General features: G+C 40.8%; 1 protein-coding gene across 5 annotated transcripts in view; it reads left to right on the plus strand.

The window, feature by feature from the left end:
• Window positions 1-21,861, plus strand: part of LOC134212811 (MAGUK p55 subfamily member 7) — a 67,430-nt gene that overhangs the window by 19,850 nt on the left and 25,719 nt on the right. For all 5 annotated transcript variants that reach the window (XM_062691003.1, XM_062691002.1, XM_062691004.1 and 2 more), the window contains exon 2: window positions 6,380-6,719. In XM_062691003.1, coding sequence (XP_062546987.1) covers window positions 6,674-6,719 — 46 coding nt within the window. In that variant the 5' untranslated portion in view covers window positions 6,380-6,673. The remainder of the gene's footprint in view (window positions 1-6,379; window positions 6,720-21,861) is intronic.

A 21,861-nucleotide genomic window follows, 5' to 3' on the forward strand; every position in this document is an offset into this window, starting at 1 on the left:
GAGATTTCCGGAGGAATTTTCGTAGCGTTTTCCGAAGAAATTCCTAATAGTTAACCAAATAAATTTCGAAGCGTTTCCCGAGGAAATTGCGATGTGTTTTCCTAGAAAATTCCGAAGAGTTTTTAAAGGAATTTACAAAGTGTTTACCGAGGAATTTCCGAAGCTTTTTGAGAAAATATTTAAGTCGTTTCCGAGGAAATTCCGAAAAGTTTTCTGACTCCAAAGTGTTTCCCGAACCAATTCCTAAGAGTTACCCTAGGAAATCCCGAAAAGTTTCCCTTAGGAAATTGCGAAGCGTTCCTTAAGAAATCCTTAAGAAATTCCAAAGCGTTTCCCAAGAAAATCCTGAGAAGGTCCCTAAGAAATTGCGAAGCATTTTTCAAGGAAATTCCGAAAGTTTTAACAGGAATTTAAAAATCGCTTACAAAGAAATTTTCGAAGCGTTTTCCGAGGAAATGTTTAAGACTTTTCCGCGGAAATTCAGAACCATTTCCCAAGGAAATTGCCAATCGCTTTCCGGAGAAATTCAAAAAAGTTTTACTAGGAATTTGCGAAACGTTTCCCGAAGGCATTCCAAAGCGTTTCCCGTGGAAATCCCGAATCGTTTCCCAACGAAATTGCTAAGCGTTTTCCAAGAAAATTTAAAAAAAAATGCCAAGAAAATTCCGAAGCGTTTCCCATAATGCCGAAAAACTTTCCAAGAAAAATTCGATTGGAAAAATGGTTTTCCGGGGAAATTCTGCAGAGATTCACAAGGAATTTGCAAAGCGTTTTCCGAGGAAATGTGAAAGAGTTAACCAAGGAAATTCCGAAGCGTTTCCCGAGGAAATCCCAAAAAGATTCCCCAGGAAATTGCGAAGCGTTTTCTGAGGAAATTTTAAAGAGTTTCAATAGGAATTTGCAAAGCATTTTCCGAGAAATTTTCGTAGCGTTTTCCGATGAAATATTTAAGATTTCCAGAAAATATTGCGAAAAGTTTCCCGAGGACCGAAGCGTTTCCCAAGGAAATCCCGAAAAGTTTCCCAAGGAAATTGCGAAGCGTTTTCCGGATAAATTCCCAAAAATTTCCCAAGGAAGATTTTCAATAGGATTTTTCAAAGCCGAGGAAATATTGAAGACTTTCCCTAAGATATTGCGAAAAGATTCCCGAGGAAAATCCTAACAGTTTCTCGAGGAAATTCCAAGAGTTTCCCTATGAAATCCCTAAAAGTTTCTTAAGGAAATGGCGAAGCGTTATCCGAAGAAATTCCTAAAAATTTCCCAAGAAAATTACGAAACGTTTACCAAGGAAATCCCGAAAAGCTTCCCGAAGAAATTACGAAGAGTTTCAATAGGAATTTGAAAAGCGTTTCCCGAGAAAATTTCTATGCGTTCCTAAGAGTTTCCCAAGGAAATTACGAAACAGTTTTCGAGGAAATTCTGAAGAGTTTAAATGGGAATATGCAAATCGTTTACCGGAAGTTTATTTTTGAAGTGTTTTCCGAGGAAATATTTAAAACTTTCCAGAAGAAATTGCTAAAAGTTTCTCAAGGAAGTTGTTGAGCGCTTTCCGAGGAAATCCCGAAGAGTTTGACTAGGTATTTGCAAAACGCTTCCCGGTGAAATTTCGAAACGTTTCCCGAGGAAATATTTAAGAGTTTCCCGAGGAAGTTCCGAAAAGTTTCCCGAGGAAATTCCGAAGAGTTTCTCGAGGAAATTTCGAAATATTTCCCAAGGAAATTGCAACGCATTTTTCGAGGAAGTTTCAAAAAAATCTAGAGGGAATTTCGACGCGTTTTCCAAGGAAAATAAAAAAAAATCCAAGGAAATTCCGAAGCGTTTCCCAAGAAAATACTGAAATCTTCCCGAGGTACTTGTGGAGCGTTTTCCGATGAAATAACGAAAAGTTTCAATAGGAATTTGAAACGCGTTTCCCGAGAAAATTTCGTAGCTTCAATTAGAGTTTGCCAAGGAAATTCCAAAGTGTTTCCCGAGGAAATCCCGAAAAGTGTCCCCAGGAAATTGCGAAACATTTTCCGAGGAAATTCCAAAGAATTTGCAAAGCGTTTACCGAGGAATTTCCAAATCGTTTACCGAGGAAATATTCAAGACTTTCCCGAGGAAATTCCGGAGCGTTTCCCGAGGAAATCCCGAAAAGTTTTCTAAGGAAGTTTTTAAGCGCTTATCGGGAAAATTCCGAAGAGTTTGACTAGGTATTTGCGAGACGCTTCCTGATGAAATTTCGAAACGTTTCCCGAGGAAATATTTGAGACTTTCCCGAGGAAGTTCCAAAAAGTTTCCCGAGGAATCTCGGCCTTCCCCGCAGAAACTCCGAAAAGGTTCCCAAAGAAATTGCAAAATATATTTTCGAGGAAATTCAAAAAAAAATCCAAAGGAAATTCCGAACCGTTAACCAAGAAAATATCGAAAAGCTTCCCGAGGAAATTGTTGAGCATTTTTCGAGAAAATTCCGAAGAGTTTTCCGAGAAAATTCCTGATTTCACAAGATAATTTCGAAGCGTTTCCCGAGTTTTTGAGTGTTTACTTTTGTTTTGTGCGGTCGGAATGCAAACTGATTAGTGCAAGATCAGTTGTGTTTCATATAGGACGCAAAGTTATTCCGGAGTTAAAGAATGGACGCGTTCATATTAGGACGCAAAATAGTTGCGATATCCAGATTTGTGCTTTGTACAGTTGTTTGTTGAATGGTTGGACAAGCAAGCGTTCGTGGGTTCAATCCCAGCTCGTTTCTATTTAAAAAAAAGTGACATGGACTATATCACTTTCCTTGGTGAATTCTCGATCTATGTTTCTTTTTAACTACCCTGCCCAATTGACACAACTCCCTTCCCGTGGTGATCGTGGAGATGATGAGGCATTCTTGGATTCTCCTTTCCCAACTGATTGTAAGGACTTGGCCGGCAGCGTTGCTGATCTAGAGTTGCGAGCTGCTGAAATGTGTACTTCGAGAATAGGTGGTAAACCCGATCCTCGATTTACTTTTACACCAGTTCTGATCAATCACGGAGTAGCGACCATTGACATTTATAATCAGCCTAAGCTAACCTGAGCTAAAGAGGAGTTGTGGTGTTTATAAACTCTAAGAATTAGACATTACATTAAAACATCACATATTCAGTAAAAATGACCAACTCTATGAAAATCAGTTGAAGAGAAGAGAACAGGTTCTATATCCGAAAAAAAACAAGGGTCCTAGAATATCTTTTCATTACAACTAACTATGATCCGTTACGATAGAAAGCACAAATCCTCAAATGTTTAGCGCCACAGCTTGCAATTCAGATGATACGGAAACCACACAAAGCGGCTGCCACAGTGTCACATCCTCTGCACTCATCCAAATAGCAAACAACCTAACAACCTGCTCCCATTATTGCCTCCTCTCGCGTTACCGCAAGCGGTACCCAAACCGTTGGACGTTGTTGTGAGGTTTTTCATCGGAACAATTTCGGATGGCGAGGATAATCGGAGAAAAACCGCGTGACATGTGATGTACAATGTGGTCGGACGCCTAATTGAGAGTGTGAGAGAAAGTAATTTGCAGTACCCCTATCGTCTAGAGTTGCTCTCATCTCGAGGTGCTGGTTAGAAGCGATTCGTCTTGTGGATTTACACTAAAATGTAGTTATTCTCGGAAAAGGTACTTATCTAAATATTGTGGAACAAAACTATCATCCACAATACGTCCATAAAATGTTGTCACCATTCCATTGGTCATAAGAAGAGAAATTCCACTTATTCTCAAAGAAAAGTTTATGCATACTTCATGAATTATCATTCTTTTAAGCACATGGTTACCATTCGTTTTCTCTGTTCTCTGGAACGTGGTTTTATAGAAATATTATAAAATTCGCAAATTTACGATGCAAAACCGCAATGCTCGGGTGAACGCTGTGGTTGTGGTTCTATGCTCTCTGATCATTCCCATTCAGTTGATGCAACCGCCGCGCCGTAGCCACCACAACTTGAACTGACTGACTGCAAGGAGAAAGGATGGAAATACGGTGGAAATTATTTTTAGCTCACCGTACTTTTTTGGCTATGGGAAGCAAAAATAAAATATTCCACTTTCTGCTTTCCACCAGACGGCGACGGCGTTTAGTATTTGTCGGTCTTTTATTTTTATTTGGAAGCCATCCCTTTGCGGCCCCTTTTGCGGCTTTTGTGAATGGTTTGCCAAACACCTTGGGAGGGAACTGCGGGGTGGATGCGAGCCAGTGCGGTGTGATGGACCAGTATCATTATAAATACTATGGCCACCCAGCCAGAAGGCATTGTTTGCACGAAGTCAAACACTGATTTGGACTAATATTTCAACCAAGCCTAATGGGGGAATTGGACAAGTCAATCTGAATTGAACCAGTGCGCTGAACTAAATATTGATTCTGTTTAAAAATTTAATTACCCAGCCAATTTGCGATGCTATAGGACTAGCTAGGTACACTTAATGGAGAATGAAATCGATTCAACCGCGAAATCAATGGCATTTTCCGTACGTCAACTGACGTTGCCGTGTGTCGATCCGAACATTTGAAATTTTTATTACCTTTATTGAATGTTTCGAGCGGCGAAATTGCTTCCATGAAGTTTGCATGGCGTGGACTATCGAGCAAGTTATAACTACACAGTCGATTATATTTCGCTGACGTATCAACTTTGTTGCAGATTGGAACGTCGATTTGTCCTATTTCGATTCCTTCGGCGTTTACATGAAGCACGAAGGACAGTTAGTATAGCACTGGTTTAATATTCATGTTTGTGAGATATGAACAAATCGATGTAACCGTAGGATAGTCTGCCTTGTTCATTAACGATGATGTAACAATGCATAAACTTTAGGACAAAGGCCCATTATTTACATAACACACTAAGGAATAATAAAGTGCTACAAGATTATTCTCACAAAGCACTGTGGAAAACATTGAAACATATTTTTTGTCAAAATGCTGGACAGTGGACATCCACTTTTAATAGGCAGATAATGATAAATAATAAAAATATGAACTAACATCAATAAACGGATCATTTCTACTTCTTATTTTCTTCTTCTTCTCCTTATTGGCATTCCATCCCCCACTGGGACATTGCCACAGTTGTTAACTGCGAGGTTCCTAAGCCGAGTTACCATTTTTGGATACGTAACATGAGGCTAACACGATGATACGTTTATGCTCAGGGGGATCAAAAAAAAATTCCAACCCGAAAATGTCCTGAACCGGACCGGGAATCGAACCCAGCCACCTGCAGCATGGTCTTGCTTTGTAGCCGCGCATCTTACTGGTTGTATGGACCGTCACCTTCCCTTGGAACTCACTGCTCTCGCAATGTGTGACGTACGTTATGTATTTGAGAGCATTGTGAAATACCAAAGAAGCGTTCTGTTCCAATAAAACTATTGGATGATCCATTTTTTACAAGCTCAGCAAATTTAATAACCTCCTAAGTCTAGACCCATATATGTCCTATAGGATCCAACATCAATTCGAATGTCTTGCTAAAGATGTGTTTGTCTGACTGATGACGTAGGATCTAGACGGAATTTTTGCATCCCTGGCGTAATACTGCCGACATAGTCGTTAGAAAGCTATGCTATGTTCGCTGGCGCTCCACTTTTCCGCCATTTAGTGTGTGCCTTCCCAGGCGCATTTCCATCAGCTGGGCATAGTGATTGCAGTGACATTTGATCCTAATTGGAAAGAGTTTAAAAATATCCTAACCAGCTCTGGTCAACATTTCAGCTTCCTTTTTATACCATGTTTGTCGTTCGATACTCATCGTTGAAGCTAAATGGAAAAGGTGAAAAATCACCCGATGTTAATGAAGAAAAATGTTTTTCTCCCATGCTTCACCACATATCCACATTAACAGTGACATATAATGACTTTGGGCATGACTATTTTTATAACGTTCAACGTTTGGACTCGTGTGTTTCCTTCGGCCGGCATGATAGGAAATTCGTGGCAGATGGCATGTATTTAACTCAACCGATTGAATAAATAAAAACAGTCGGAAAGAGATTTCCTATGCTTGGTAATTCGAGATCCGGATCGTTAATTTACCATATCGTGGGTCAATTGGAAGCTATATATATGTGTGAGGACAGGAAACACAATATCGAACAAATCATTTGTCGCATAATGGGGATAAACATCCGGGCCCATCAGCAGAAATGCATTAAATATTTGTTCATAGAAGAAATACAGGTTAATATTGTACATCGACAAATATCAACTGCCATGCTGTTGTCATAATAAACAACCGGATAAATATAGAAACAAATCATAAGCTGCCAATAGATTCTCAACTCACCATGAAATATGTCGTGGAATTTTAAAATTAAATTAATGATTTTCCCTTCTATTATATGTTCTACATTTAGGTTCGCAAACTGAGAAAAACATCATGTGATGGCGAAATGGAGCTGAGTGATGAAAATTAAGCTGTTCAGCTGTTTTCGCGTATAACATCAATCGTGAGAAAAAAATTGCAAATCTGTGAAGAAAAATAATATGTGTGATGTCCATGGTGCTCAAAAAATGAGTATATGAAATTAATCGGTAGTGAAATTTATCTTGAAAGTGTGAAAGTGGCATATTAAAATTCACGGGAAAAAACAGCAAAGCCGTCTTGAGTATAAGAAATCACAGCGTTATCCTGTAGTAAACAGTAGAGAATGACCGCTGCAGTAATGGCGGCATCCGACGGCAGTTATGATCCAGGTAAATATATCCTTAGCCAAAAAAAGTATCGAAATGAAAGATATGAAGGTTGGAAAAACCGAAATTTTCCACATTTTGATGAAACATCTAACATTTCGACGAGGCAAAACACCCTAGGGGGACTAACCTATAATGTACAACGCGTCTCCACGCACTGTACATACCAGAATGCTGATTCGCCGACGCGTGGTGCGTTGTTCCCAAAGAGCTACAAGCTAGAAAGCGTTTTGCCTCATAAGTTTTCCGGCAACGAAATATCTGCACTTTTTTGAAATGTGAATATTATCAATATGATTGAGATTTTCTACAATTTTTATATGACATCAGCTAGCTATATTGTTTATTCTTATATGAGGTAAAAACACCCATGAAAATCGTTACATCTAAGACATCTAAGGCCATCTGCGGCTATCAGCGATCCCCAGGCCATCTGCGAGTTGTGGGGCTTGCCTAGGATGTGGTGGGGTTTGACAGTGCTCCCTGTTAAATTCCTATAAAAAGCTGCATGAATCCGCAAGTGGGCCCTACCAAAGCGACCGTGTGCCGCTCAAAGCGCACAAGCCCAAGTCCTGGTGTTAGGTAGGACGCTAAACAGCCCTGACACGACGGCCCTTCGACGAGACAGGTGGTTTGCGCAGGCCCAATAAGCCGCCTAGAAAACCAATAATTACGAACAATATAAGAGATAATGCGACTCGATATAATCGGCAAAGACCAAGGCGACGATTAAAGGAACACGATTGGAAGCTTGAAACATGGAACTGCAAGTCGCTAGGTTTCGCAGGTTGCGACTACGATGAATTACATCCCCGCAACTTCGACGTCGTGGCGCTGCAGGAGATTTGCTGGACAGGACAGAAAGTGTGGAAAAGCGGGCATCGAGCGGCTACCTTCTACCAAAGCTGTGGCACCACCAACGAGCTGGGAACCGGTTTCATAGTGCTGGGTAAGATGCGCCAACGCGTGATTGGGTGGCAGCCAATCAACGCAAGGATGTGCAAGCTGAGGATTAAAGGCCGTTTCTTCCACTATAGCATCATCAACGTGCACTGCCCACACGAAGGGAGATCCGACGACACGAAGGGAGATCCGACGACGAGAAAGAAGCGTTCTACGCACAGCTGGAGCAGACATACGATGGATGCCCACTGCGGGACGTTAAAATCGTCATCGGTGACATGAACGCACAGGTAGGAAGGGAGGAAATGTATAGACCGGTCATCGGACCGGAGAGTCTGCACACCGTATCGAATGACAACGGCCAACGATGCATAAATTTCGCAGCCTCCCGCGGAATGGTAGTCCGAAGCACCTTCTTTCCCCGCAAAAATATCCACAAGGCCACATGGAGATCACCTAAAAAAGAAATGAAAAATCAAATCGACCACGTTCTAATCGACGGTAAATTCTTCTCGGACATCACGAATGTCCGCACTTACCGCAGTGCGAATATTGAATCCGACCACTACCTCGTTGCAGTATGCCTGCGCTCAAAACTCTCGACGGTGTACAACACGCGTCGAAGTCGGACGCCGCGGCTTAACATTGGGCGGCTACAAGACGGTAGACTAGCCCAATGATACGCGCAGCAGCTGGAAGTGGCACTCCCAACGGAAGAGCAGCTAGGCGCAGCGTCTCTTGAAGATGGCTGGAGAGATATTCGATCCGCCATTGGTAGTACTGCAACCGCTACACTTGGCACGGTGCCCCCGGATCAGAGAAACGACTGGTATGACGGCGAATATGAGCAGTTAGTAGAAGAGAAGAATGCAGCATGGGCGCGATTGCTGCAACACCGTACGAGGGCGAACGAGGCACGATACAAACAGGCGCGGAACAGACAAAACTCGATTTTCCGGGGGAAAAAACGCCAGCAGGAAGATCGAGACCGTGAAGCGACGGAGCAACTGTACCGCGCTAATAACACACGAAAGTTCTATGAGAAGTTGAACCGTTCACATAAGGCCACGTGCCACAGCCTGATATGTGTAAGGACATAAACGAGAACCTTCTTACGAACTAGCGTGAGGTGATCCAAAGGTGACGGCAGCACTACGAAGAACACTTGAATGGCGATGTGGCAGACGAAGATGGCGGTATAGTGATGGACCAGGGACAATGCGCGCAGGACATAATTTTACCGGCTCCGGATCTCCAGGAAATCCAGGAGGAGATTGGCCGGCTGAAGAACAAAAAAGCCCCTGGGGTCGACCAACTACCAGGAGAGCTGTTTAAACACGGTGGTGAGGCACTGGCTAGAGCGCTGCACTGGGTCATTACCAAGATTTGGGAGGAGGAAGTTTTGCCGCAGGAGTGGATGGAAGGTGTCGTGTGTCCCATCTACAAAAAGGGCGATAAGCTGGATTGTAGCAACTACCGCGCAATCACATTGCTGAACGCCGCCAACAAGGTACTCTCCCAAATTTAATGCCGTCGACTAGCACCAATTGCAAGGGAGTTCGTGGGGCAGAACCAGGCGGGTTTTATGGGCGAACGCTCCACCACGGACCAGGTGTTCGCCATTCGCCAAGTACTGCAGAAATGCCGCGAATACAACGTGCCCACACATCATCTATTCATCGACTTCAAAGCCGTATATGATACAATCGATCGGGACCAGCTATGGCAGCTAATGCACGAACACGGATTTCCGGATAAACTGACACGGTTGATCAAGGCGACGATGAATCGGGTGATGTGCGTAGTTCGAGTTTCAGGGGCATTCTCGAGTCCCTTCGAAACCCGCAGAGGGTTACGGCAAGGTGATGGTCTTTCGTGTCTGCTATTCAACATCGCTTTGGAAGGGGTAATACGAAGAGCAGGGATTAACACGAGTGGTACAATTTTCAATAAGTCCGTCCAGCTATTTGTCTTCGCTGACGACATAGATATTATGGCACGTAACTTTGAGAAGATGGAGGAAACCTACATCAGACTGAAGAGGGAAGCCAAGCAGATCGGTCTAGTCATCAACACGTCGAAGACGAAGTACATGGTAGGAAGAGGTTCAAGAGAAGACAATGTGAGCCACCCACCGCGAGTTTGCATCGGTGGTGACGAAATCGAGGTAGTAGACGAATTTGTGTACTTGGGCTCACTGGTGACTGCCGAAAATGATACCTGCAGAGAAATTCGGAGACGCATAGTGGCTGGAAATCGTACGTACTTTGGACTCCACTTGACGCTTCGATCGAATAGAGTTCGCCCTTACGTTGGGTGAACAATGACACAACAAAATACGTCGTAACTGATCTTTACTTTGCTCCCGCGTCAACATTAACATGCTAGTTACTTGGATTACATCACTTACCAAGGTGAATCCTGATCTAAGTAATGACACTTCCTCTCCCTATTTACAATACTCCTTCCCGTAACAACCGTAGAGATGCAGACGATTCGTCGGTCTCTAAAACAACGGTTGTTACAACAACATTCCTTCCCTTCCCTCGATGATCGTAAGGACGTGGCCGGCGCCGTTATTGACCCATTCAAAGTTGAGCTTTCGGAACTTGCACATTGAGGATGGAGAGCTAATCCCAAGTCCCATCTGTTGGTTCCCTGTGCAATTCCGCTAGTTCTGGTCAATCACGGAGTAGCAACTACGAATTGTACGATCATCTCATGCTCATGCTCATGCTCATGTATGAATACACATTAGAACTCACTTTTTCAATTCAATCAAACCATTTTATGACACTTTGAAAAAGCTAAAACAAAATTTTCGTGTTGATTTTTATGTAGAAAAAAATTGATTTGTTAATAGTTCAAAGTAAAGATGTCTAGTTTGGTATTCTGCACAAAACATCGTGTTTCGATATCAAATGAATGACAGATAACAGTATCTGCTTTCTGTCAAAAGATACGTGGGGGTGCCCACAACCGAACCACTTCCCCTAATATTTTTGTCTGTTTGTGTAACTGCCCATTTGTACAACTCCCGAGGAGTCTTAATAATCTTTGGCAAGACTTGCTCGTTTTGCCATTCGTTTGAGAGTGCCTTTTCCGTGCGATTTAGTCTTAGGAAAAGCTGACGTGGCACAGTATTTCTTGTTCAGCCGCTGTTTTGGGACGCGCACCGTCGGGTCAAGTTGATCTGATATTTCAGTTGGTCTGCACTGAAGAAACATTTTGTAAACCACATGCATAGTCCCGAACGATTTGTATGGACATGATGGGTTGCTATCGATTATGTACAAAGCTTAGTTACCTGGTAGATTAATTGGTTCTTCTTCTTCTTCTTCTTCTTCTATGGCTCTACATTCCAACTGGAACATGGCCTGGCTTTTCAACTTAGTATTCTATTAGCATTTCTGCAGTTATCAATTGGAAGCTTTTCTATGCCCTCCGTTGCATGAGTATGTATCTTGTGTGGCAAGTACAATGGATACACTATTCCAGGGAGTCGGGAATGTTTCCAACCCGAACCGAGAGACGAACTCGCCATGGTGGTAGTAGCAATTATTTAATTTGAGATTTCCTTCAATATATTATAATTTCCATAGACTTAAGAAGATTTTCCAAACCCCAAAAAGATATTTGCAATGTTATTAGCAATATGAACAAATTAATACCATTTCAATTTCATTCCGTTTTTCAATGTCATGTACCTTCGCTTGATATATGTAATTGAACGAGCTGCTCATATATTTCATGAAGCCAGAGGGAGACAGTAGCCTCACGTCTGTATTTAACTTTTGTTGGTCAGTCGCATTCCAACCGGATTACCCAATTTTAAGTACATCATTAACATTTGTAGATTTTAAGCGATGTTTTAAGTAATCTGGTTGGCATGCGGCTGAGTAATGAAGACATGATTACTTCCAAATTGTTTCCATTTCTCAATTGACATTACCAACACATCGGTCTCTAATTCAAGTGAAAGCTCAAATGAATTCATTTAGAGCAAATCTGATTTTTATGTTGTGCACTAAATTTTGCAGTATTTCAAAGCTTCTCGAAAGCATAGGCAGCCCATTATCATCTAATGAACAACGTTGTCCAACACAAATCCTGAGCGTGACCAAAATATCATTCTGCTGGAAGGACCCTCCAGCAGTCAGAATGGTCATTCGCAGGCAAGCTGCCGCCATTCGCCACACGAGTAATACCAATTACTCGTACCGAGCAATCAAAACGTTCCGGTCACTTTTGCTCCGGTTAGTATTCCATCCGGAACGGTTAATTGACGGGTTGTTTGTTTAGGGCGGGTCAAGTGCCTATAGCCTTCCTTGGTGCGGTCGGTGTGGTCCGAACCCCAGAGCAACCCGACCAAAAGAGAATTGGCGAGGCGGCGCGACTGCTCTCGCTTATGCGACGGACGTGTGTGAAATTTATATTCCCTATGTACAAGTGGAGCAGACTTTGATTATTACCAGCACTGCTGGTTGCTTCTTGCGAGTACTGCACCAAGGCAGTTAAACCGGCAACGACGGAAATAGTACCACGTGAGATCCGTCGGATGGATGGTTTCAATTTTATGACGGAAAAGTGTAACGTCGACAACGATGTGCGTCCATCTGAAGTGATGCGTCCCTTCATTTATGTAGAAGAAGTACCATCATGTTATCAGTTCTTATATCACAGCTTCCGGCTCAGAATGGAGCTTTGAATTGAATAATGTTCCCACACATAGAGCAGAGTAGAGTCTTTCAAAGCCTTTATTATAACCGACCTTGACCTTGACTTTCGGAACGGCGATTTATTCCATAATCCTATCAAAATATTTTAATTTAATCAAGCTCACAATTTTCCGTAAAGGTATTAAGTTTTTAATTCCTTAAATTAAAAAGCAGAACACCAATGCTAATTGATTTTGACAAATATTTTAAGGGATTTATCGTTAACCGATTAGATCGCAACATTTCGATAGCTATTGTTTCCTATTGGAAATTTACCAAATCAGTCAAAGCGTTCCGAAGTTATGGCCAAACTACCATCTTGCATCAATGCATCACCGCTAGATAGATGGTTTTTGTATCCAGATTTTTGGGGTCATAATGTCTTTGGAGGATCAGAAGATCGACTATACTTTGATCGCTGGGCACCACAGTTTTACGATGGATAAAGAGTAGTTAATATTAGACCCAATATTTTTTTCCCGGTTGGTATTTATTAATTTCTCGGTTAACCTAAACTTTTGCAGCATTTGAAATACCACTTTCTTTGATTTTTTTGAATTTTTTCGTTTTTTTCGTCATAATCGACTAAAATCCAAAAAGAGTCGGGTGTCGTTATGATAGCTCAAGAAAATTATTCAAAATATCAAGTTACCATTTCTGATCTAATGAAATTGTATTTCAAAATTGTTTTTACTAATATGTATTAGTGTTTTGATATTACAATAGATACACTACAATAATATACTGCTTTGAATATGTTATTACATATAAGGATTTCAATATTTATTACGCTTATGTTTCACTCGGGTGTCCCTGTTCATTTATTCTAAAACCCTCAGTACCGCATATTCAGGAAATTAGATGTACGTCCAACATTTAATTACCCACATCTCTCCAAACATCATCACACCATTAGCTATCTCGTCAAACATTGGGTAACAGACGAGAGTTAATGACACACATCCAATATTTGCAACTCCCACAGGCTATCACACCCCGCACGCAGTACCTACTCGACTCGGTACGGGCTACGTCCCTCCTGGCTGAGGTTCTATATGTACGATGATGGTGGCGATATCCTCGGAAATGATATCCAGATAGCTGTGCGAAACCTGCATGCTATCATGCGAGTGTCACTTTTCCATTAAAACAAGTTGATTTTCCATCATTTGATTTTTTGATGGAGCAAATGAGTTTTTAACCTCTTCTGCATTATGTTTCTTGGGATATTAGAAAATTAGTATAACTGAAAAGTATGATGCTTGCGATATGTCCAGTGTTCTAATTTTAAGAATCAGGTTATAAGAATTACAATTACGAATTTTGTTCAAAGCAAACTACTACTGATTTAGTATTGAGTTACATATGCAGTTCGTTACTCTTAACAGTAGGTGCTTCTTCTTATTGGCATTACATCTTCCAATGCCGCCTAACAGCTTAGCATTTCCACAGTTATTAGAGAAGCACGAACAATCATCAAATCGTCATCGTTTAGAAGATTTTGTTTAGAAAACGAACAATTCTGTATAACTTTCAACTCCCAGGACCGATTTGAACCAAATTTTGTACACATATTCACTATGAGGAAACGATTATATGGGAGGATAATTTGGGAAAGGGAGAGGGTTCTGGAGGGAGGGATATTGTTCAGGAAAAAGGCAATTCAGAGTAAAATATGAACCTCTGGACCGATTTGAACCACATTTGGTACACACATTCTCTACCCTATAGAAAAGATAACTTTATTTTTCATTTCTTTATTTGGTAGGCACTCTGTGTTTCTTAACCGCTACTGTGCCGTGATCTACTGTGGTATTCTGCTGTACAGAATCCACACAGAATCTATTTTTAGACATTCGTTGTTGTTATCATTGCCGGGTCCATCTCATCGTGAGTCCATTGTGTCCTTGTCCGTATCGTGTATCCAATTGCTCATTGCATTGTTCGGTTGCCGTTTATCCGAGTACGCTTGAGGAATACCTCCGAGAAGAACAATTTGTCAGTCGTCATCGGGCAGCCGTGTCGGTAAGACACGCACCCTAAAACGCCACCGTTTGGGCTGCACTTCAGGTGACTAACAAGGGCTTGGTGGAGAGGCTGGGAATCGAACCCATTACCGTCCGCTTATAAGGCGAACGTGTAGCCAACTACGCTACGGGACCCCCTAGAAAAGATAACTAAGGGGTGAAATGGTCATTGCGAAAAAGGGGAAGGGTTGTTTTTGGAAAACGAGCAATTCAGTGTAACTCCCAACCCCCAGTACCGATTTCAACCAAATTTTGTACACATATTCACTAAGAGGAGCCGATCATATGGAAGGGTAATTTGGGAAAGGGGGAGGAGTATTGTTCAGTTCAGTGTAACTTCTTAATCCCTGGAACGATTTCAACCAAATTTGGTATACACATTCTCTATCCTAAGGAGAAGATAACAAAATGGCTGGAATGGTCATTGGGAAAAGGGAGGATAAGGAGTTGTCCTTAGAAAACGAGCAATTCAGTGTAAATCCCAACCCCCACGACCAATTCCATCCAGATTTGGTTCACATATTCTCTATTTTTGAAAGATGTTTATTGAAAAGGTAGAAGGGCCATAGAAATCTATATATCAGAGCGTTAATAAATAAAGCTTAACGATTGGGGCCCGTGATAGCCGTGCGGTAAGACGCGCAGCTACAAAGCAAGACCATGCTGAGGGTGGCTGGGTTCGATTCCCGGTGCCGGTCTAGACAATTTTCGGATTGGAAATTGTCTCGACTTCCCTGGGCATAAAAGTATCATCGTGCTAGCCTCGTGATATACGAATGCAAAAATGGTAACCTGGCTTAGAAACCTCGCAGTTAATAACTGTGGAAGTGCTTAATGAACACTAAGCTGCGAGGCGGCTCTGTCCCAGTGTGGGGATGTAATGCCAATAATAATAATAATAATAATAATAATAACCCTTATGCGGCCGACGGGGTACCCGTGTTCCTTTTTCAAATTCAAGTGGTGATATTTCAATGAATTTTTATAGCTGAAAGCTGAAACTCGGTGACATCTAAGAACTCCATAAAATGTAGCATCTGTGAGAAAATCACGTTGATACAGTGAGGAGGGACGTGGGGAGGGGCATCTGATTTTTTTTACCACGTGGATGGCCGACAGGGTACCCGTGTTCCACTAAATTGATATTTTCATAACTTGAACAATTTTCAACCGATTTAGATAATTTTTACAGTTTTGGAAACAGAAACTCATATACTGTTTGCCCATTGACAAGGTTTACAGCTCTTGTCATGGTTATACAAGTAATCTTTGAAGTAAGGCTTAAGAGTCTACACACGTAACCGAAGGACTATCAACCAGTTTCAAATATATTACATGCTCATTGCGCTTCTTAGAATAGTCGGTGTTCACAGTATATATTCTGGGTCTCCAAAAACCCCTGGAGTAAGGCCTAAGTCATCCAAAAAATCCCTGGAATAAGATCTTATGGTCTGCTAACGTAACCAAAGGTCTATCGTGTAAATTCAAAAACGGTACATGCATACATCACAGTATATATTCCGGGTCATCCAATGACCTTTTCTTAAAACATGTTTGCATTCCATGTAGTTCTTGTTGCTGTCATTGATTCCAGGTAGTCTACGAACTCCATACAGTCAAGGTCTTCGGATCAATCTCCGTAATGGAGGCAGTTAACGAAGAATGAACAAGTTGCGTGACCCCTTTTTGGTATATGTTTGTATTCTAAGTAGTTCTTGTTGTTGTCGTGGGATCCAGGTAGTCTACGAACTCCATAGAGTCAAGATCTGTGGATCAACCTCAGTAACGGAGGCAGTTATTGAAAAATAAACAAGTTGTGTGACCCCTTCTTGGTATATGTTTGTATTCCAAGTAGTTCTTGTTGTTGTCGTGGGCTCCAGGTAGTCTATGAACTCCATAGGGTCAAGGTCTATGGATCAACCTCCGTAACGGATGCATTTATTGAAGAACCTTCGTCCCTGAAGGTAGCGGTTTTCCTCCAATACATTTTCCGAACTTAATCTATCACATGTTGTGCATATGCATAATCGAGTTTCAGACACAGTAATCCAATTTCCCCAGACAACCACACATTGCATAAGAATGTACGAATAAAAACGTTTACCGATCCATATTTCATCAAAATCGCATTGAGGTGCGAAGCTCATCAGTTTATTCATGAATTTTCCCGCATAGTAGGCTATTTTACGACTTAATTCCAGTTTCATTTGTTGTCATCGCATATTCCTGCAAACAAACTCAAATGAAATCGGATGATCTGTCAAACAGAGTTTGTTATACAAACTACATCGCAATGTATAACGAACGAACTCGCATAAAAATCGTACACATCGCTTATACTGCCGTGCAACGTCGCGTGAAAAATACATATATCACCACCTTGTGTGCATAGGCATCGCTTAACAAAAAAACAATTCTATTATGCATGCATTCTGGTTGTCTGGGTCAATACCCGGAACATAGGCAATTAACTTTGAGTGTACTGAACTTCGCTTATGTGGTCGGGTTGGAATCTGACGACCAACTGGCACAATCTCACACAAGCCTACTTCATCGAGCGCCGTTGGTGATGAAGCAAGTGTGTAGGAGCCAGATAATACTAAATACTCATCTTACTTGGTTGGCATTGTACAAAAACATATATGAGAGAGTTAGTTCTGAGAATGTATTGCGAGAGTTCGGTTGCATGCCCGGTGCTGTGAATTTGGTTTCATCAGTACCCGCTAAGCTACGGAGGACGACGGAGGTCCTTCGTAGTTATCGAAGTTATCGAAGTTATTAAATGACTTGCAGTTATCGAACGTCTGCTGTAGTTTTTGTTTTTGCCATGGTACTAAGTAGTCTATGAACTCCATATAGGAATGATCTGCAGATCAACCCACGAACGGAAGGCTATTGGTATATGTTTGCATTTCAAGTAGTTCAAGTTGTTGTCATTAGCTCTGGGCAGTTACTGAAGAATAAACAAGAGGTGAAACCTCATCTTGATATATTAGCATTCCAAGTAGTTATTGTTGTCTTTTTGTTGTTGGTTCCAGGTAGTATACAAACTTCATTCATATCACTAATATGAAGTTGTCTATTCTTTGGAAATGCAAAATGTAAATAAATTGGAACGGTACAACTTCACGCCGAGAACGTGAGGGAAAAAACGGGCTAATATCGCAAAGATCATGTACCATATTGAAATTAGATTAATGACACTCCTCACGGAATCCAAGTTTCAAAGTGCTAGCGTTTTCGGGGACACACCAATCGATACGGAGGCGGCGCACAACTGTCATTTTTGTTGATTTAGCTTTGCTGCGTCGCAGCATGCGTGAAATAATAAAAATGACAGTTGTGCGTTGCTTCCGTATCGAGTGGTGTGCCCTGAAAATGCGAGCACTTTGAAACAATTCCATGAAATGACCTTAAAGACCCTCTAGATATTCGTTTAAGCCTAGAAGTCTTACTCCATAAATTTCTAGGATGACCATTAGCATATGCCATGAACGCATGTTATTCATGAACCCCAAAAGCATGTACCAAATTTAAAACAGGCTGATATATCTCTGGTGTAGATCGTAATGCCTTACTTCAGGGTTTGCTTGGATGACCATGAACATTTGAAATGGGTGCATTCTATTCTACGTACCATAAAAGGCATGTATAACTATTCAAATAGGCCGAAAAAACTCTGGTTACGCGTGAAGTTCTTGAGGATTGTTCAAGTGTTCTCTTGGACCCATGAACATATGCAATGAAAGCGTTATATTCTATGTACCACAAAGGGCATATGCCACTATAACTTGAAACAATCCGAAAGTTATCTGATTAAATGTGAAGAACCTGAGGCCTATTCTAGCATTTTCTTGGAAGACCATAAACATATGCAATGGACGTATTCTATTCTATGTTCCACAAAGGGCGTTTACCACTTTTGAAACAAACCAAAAGATCTCTGGGTACCCATTCAAATTTAAAGGCCTATTCCAGGGTTTTCTTGGATGACCATGAACCTATGCAATGGTCGCAATCTATTCTATGTGCCACAAAGGGCATGTAACACTTTTGAAAAAATCTGAAAGATCTTTGTTTACGCGTGTAGATCTTAAGGCCTTTTCCAGGGTTTTCTTGGATGACCATGAACATATGCAATGAAGGCGTTCTATTCTATGTACCACACAGGGCATGTACCAGTTTTGAAACGATCTAAAAGATCTCTGGTTACGCGGTAGATCTTAAGGCCTTTTCCAGGATTTTCTTGGATGACCATCAACATATGCAATGAAAGCGCTCTTTTCTATGTACCACAAAGGGCATGCACCACTTTTGAAACAATCTAAAAGATCTCTGGTTACGCGTGTAGACCTGAAGGCCTTTTCCAGGGTTTTCTTGGATGACCATGAACATATGCAATGAAGGCGCCAGAGGACTTATCCGAGAGATTTCTTCGATAGCGCAGAACATATGTAGTGATCACATTTGATTTCAAGATGCGCAAAGAGCATGTACCACTTTTGAGACAAGTCCATAGACCCATGGTTACGAGTGTAGACCTTAAGGCCTTACTCCAGAGATTTCTTGGATGACTCGGAACATATACTGTGAACGCATTCTACGCTAAGTACCACAAAGAGCATGTACCGTATTTGAATTTGCATAATAGGCCTTCGGTTACACGAGTAGATCTTTAGGCTTTACTCCAGAGATTTCTCGGATGACTAAGACCTTATTTCAGGAATTTTTGCATTATCCGAAGCATATACTGTGAACACCTTCAATTCTAAGAAGCGCAAAGAGCTTGTAGCATATTTGAAACTGGCTGAATGGCCTTTGGTTACGCATGTAGACTCTCAAGCCTTACTTCAAAGATTTCTTGAATAACCATAAGCATAAGCTGTAAACCTTGACAATGGGCAAAAAGTATATGAGTTTCTGTTTCCAAAACTGTCAAAATTATCCAAATCGGTTGAAAATTGTTGAAGTTATGAGAATATCAATTTATGGGAACACGGGTACCCTGTCGGCCATCCACGTGTGTTTTTTTTGTTGGCCGCATAAGGGATAACGAATGATTAAATTTGTTATGATAAAATAATTCAACTCTATGATTAAAGATTATGATTAATGCTTTATTCATTTTTGACAATGATGACTGATAATGATTAACGATTAAACTCATTTTTGACAATGATTAACGATTATGAATAATGAAAAAAACCGTATGAGTATGATTAACGATTACCGATCGTGATTAAATGTTGACACAATATGTGTATGATTAATGATTAACGAACGATATGATTAATGATTAATTATTATGAATGATCAAATTGAATAATTTGCATAGTGATCAATAATCAAGTAACCTTTATTCCAAATTGGGTTATTAAAACGTATAAAAATTATATGATTATGATTAAAGATTAATGAATAAATGCGAAGTATGCAATGATCAAAATTGATGAATAATGAATAAACCCAAAACAATTTTGAATATGATTAGTGATTAACGAATAAATGTAAAATTCTAATGAATAATGATTAAATAAACCATTATCATGATGGATGGATGGATAACCACTAATGCTTTGATATATATATATATATATATATATATATATATATATATATATATATATATATATATATATAACTCTTTATCTTAAGGATACGAGGATAGAAGTGTTAGGAATGGAAAAAAGGAAGGATGTGTGGGGAGGAGTATTGTTCAGTTATCGATCAACTTAGTGTAACTTCTGTACCCCTTGCCCGATTTCAACCAAATTCAAAACACACATTCTTTTTCTAAAGAAGACGAAGATAGTGGTTAGGGATGATATTTGTAAAGCGGGAAGGTTGTGGAGGGACTGGAATTGCTCAGCTCTCAATCACCTCAGTGTAATTTCTGATCTCCCCTTAGCCGATTTTAGCCAAATTTGGAACACACATTCTTCATATTAAGGAGACGAAGATTGTGGGTTAAGAATGGAAAAGGGAAGGTGTGAGGAAGTGACATTGATTAGTTGATACTCAACCCTTCATCGAAATCATGGTTTGCCCAGTGAAAAGCAATGATAAATGTGTTTCCTTCTGGATGGTGAATGTGATCCCTTCTTTAAAAATAGGTGTTTGCCTGGAATAACGCATCGGTGGATGTTTTTCCTTCTTTAGAAATAGACGTTTGCCCGGAATAAGGCGATTTTGGGTTTGATCCTTTTTTCAATATGGGGCCATCCACAAAGTACGTCACGCTCCTAGGGGAGGGGGTTCGAACAGTGTGACGACTCATACAAAAATTTTGAAGGTTTAATACAAAAGAAGTGTGACAAAGGGGAGGGGGTCAAAAATCGCCATTTTTCCGTGACGTACTTTAGGGATGTTCCCTATGAGTCATTGTTTTCAAATTAAATTGACCCGTAACGCTGGGTAGACACCTTTACGTGGTGTGTTACGGGGTAAGATCTACCAAGGTTACATTGCCAGCTACAGGCAAATCCTGACCCAACGAATACCTTTCTCGTTATCCAACTCCGTGGTATTTATGAGGGTGTCGCTAAGTCGGTGGCCGCTCGTTAAGTAAGTACCACATCAACACTTCCTTCCTCTCCCTAGTTACGGTGAAGATGGGCGTGGCCGGGAGTAGTAATCCTCATGCTTTTGTTATTTTTGTTTAAGACTGGAATCAAGGATCACTCCCCTTCTTGATTTCTGATAGCATTCTAGATAACGATCTCAAAAGTAAAACATGAGTATCACTAGTGTCCAATCTACTAATAACACCGTAACAATGCTAATGCTAATGCTAAAATGAGTCTATGTTTTCAAATCAAATCTCCCTTCTTTTAATCAAATGATGAAGTATCAATAAGAAAACACAATTATCCTGTTGACCAATTGGTTTATTCATTTTCCGATTGTGAAAAAAACTGCGAATCAAACTGGGTACATACAGCTAGTTATATCATATATAGACCGTAAAAAAAAGATGTCCGACGCCATTTTGAAATCCAAGATGGCGGACCAAAGTTCAAGATGGCGGCCATATGGACCAATTATTTAACTTAAAACCATGCAATATGGGTGAATATCGATCGGGTTTGAAGAGTAGAACTTGAAAATCGATTTTTGACGCCATTTTGAAATCCAAGATTGCGGACAGATATTCAAGTTGGCGGTCATATGAACCAATTATTTAACCTGAAACCATGCAAATGGGTGTCTATCGATCGGGCTTGATGAGTACAACTCGAAAATCAATGTTTGACGCCATTTTGAAATCCAAGATGGCGGACAGATATTCAAGTTGGCGGTCATATGGACCAATTATTTGACCAGAAACTCGAAAATCAATGTCCGAGACCATTTTGAAATCCAAGATGGCGGACCGACATTCAAGATGGCGGCCATATGGACCAATTATTTGATCTGAAACCATGCAATATGGGTGTCTATCGATTGGGCTTGATGAGTAGATCTCGAAAATCAATGTCCGACGCCATTTTGAAATCC

Source organism: Armigeres subalbatus, chromosome 2 (assembly GCF_024139115.2).
Source record: "Armigeres subalbatus isolate Guangzhou_Male chromosome 2, GZ_Asu_2, whole genome shotgun sequence".
Lineage (NCBI taxonomy): Eukaryota > Metazoa > Arthropoda > Insecta > Diptera > Culicidae > Armigeres > Armigeres subalbatus.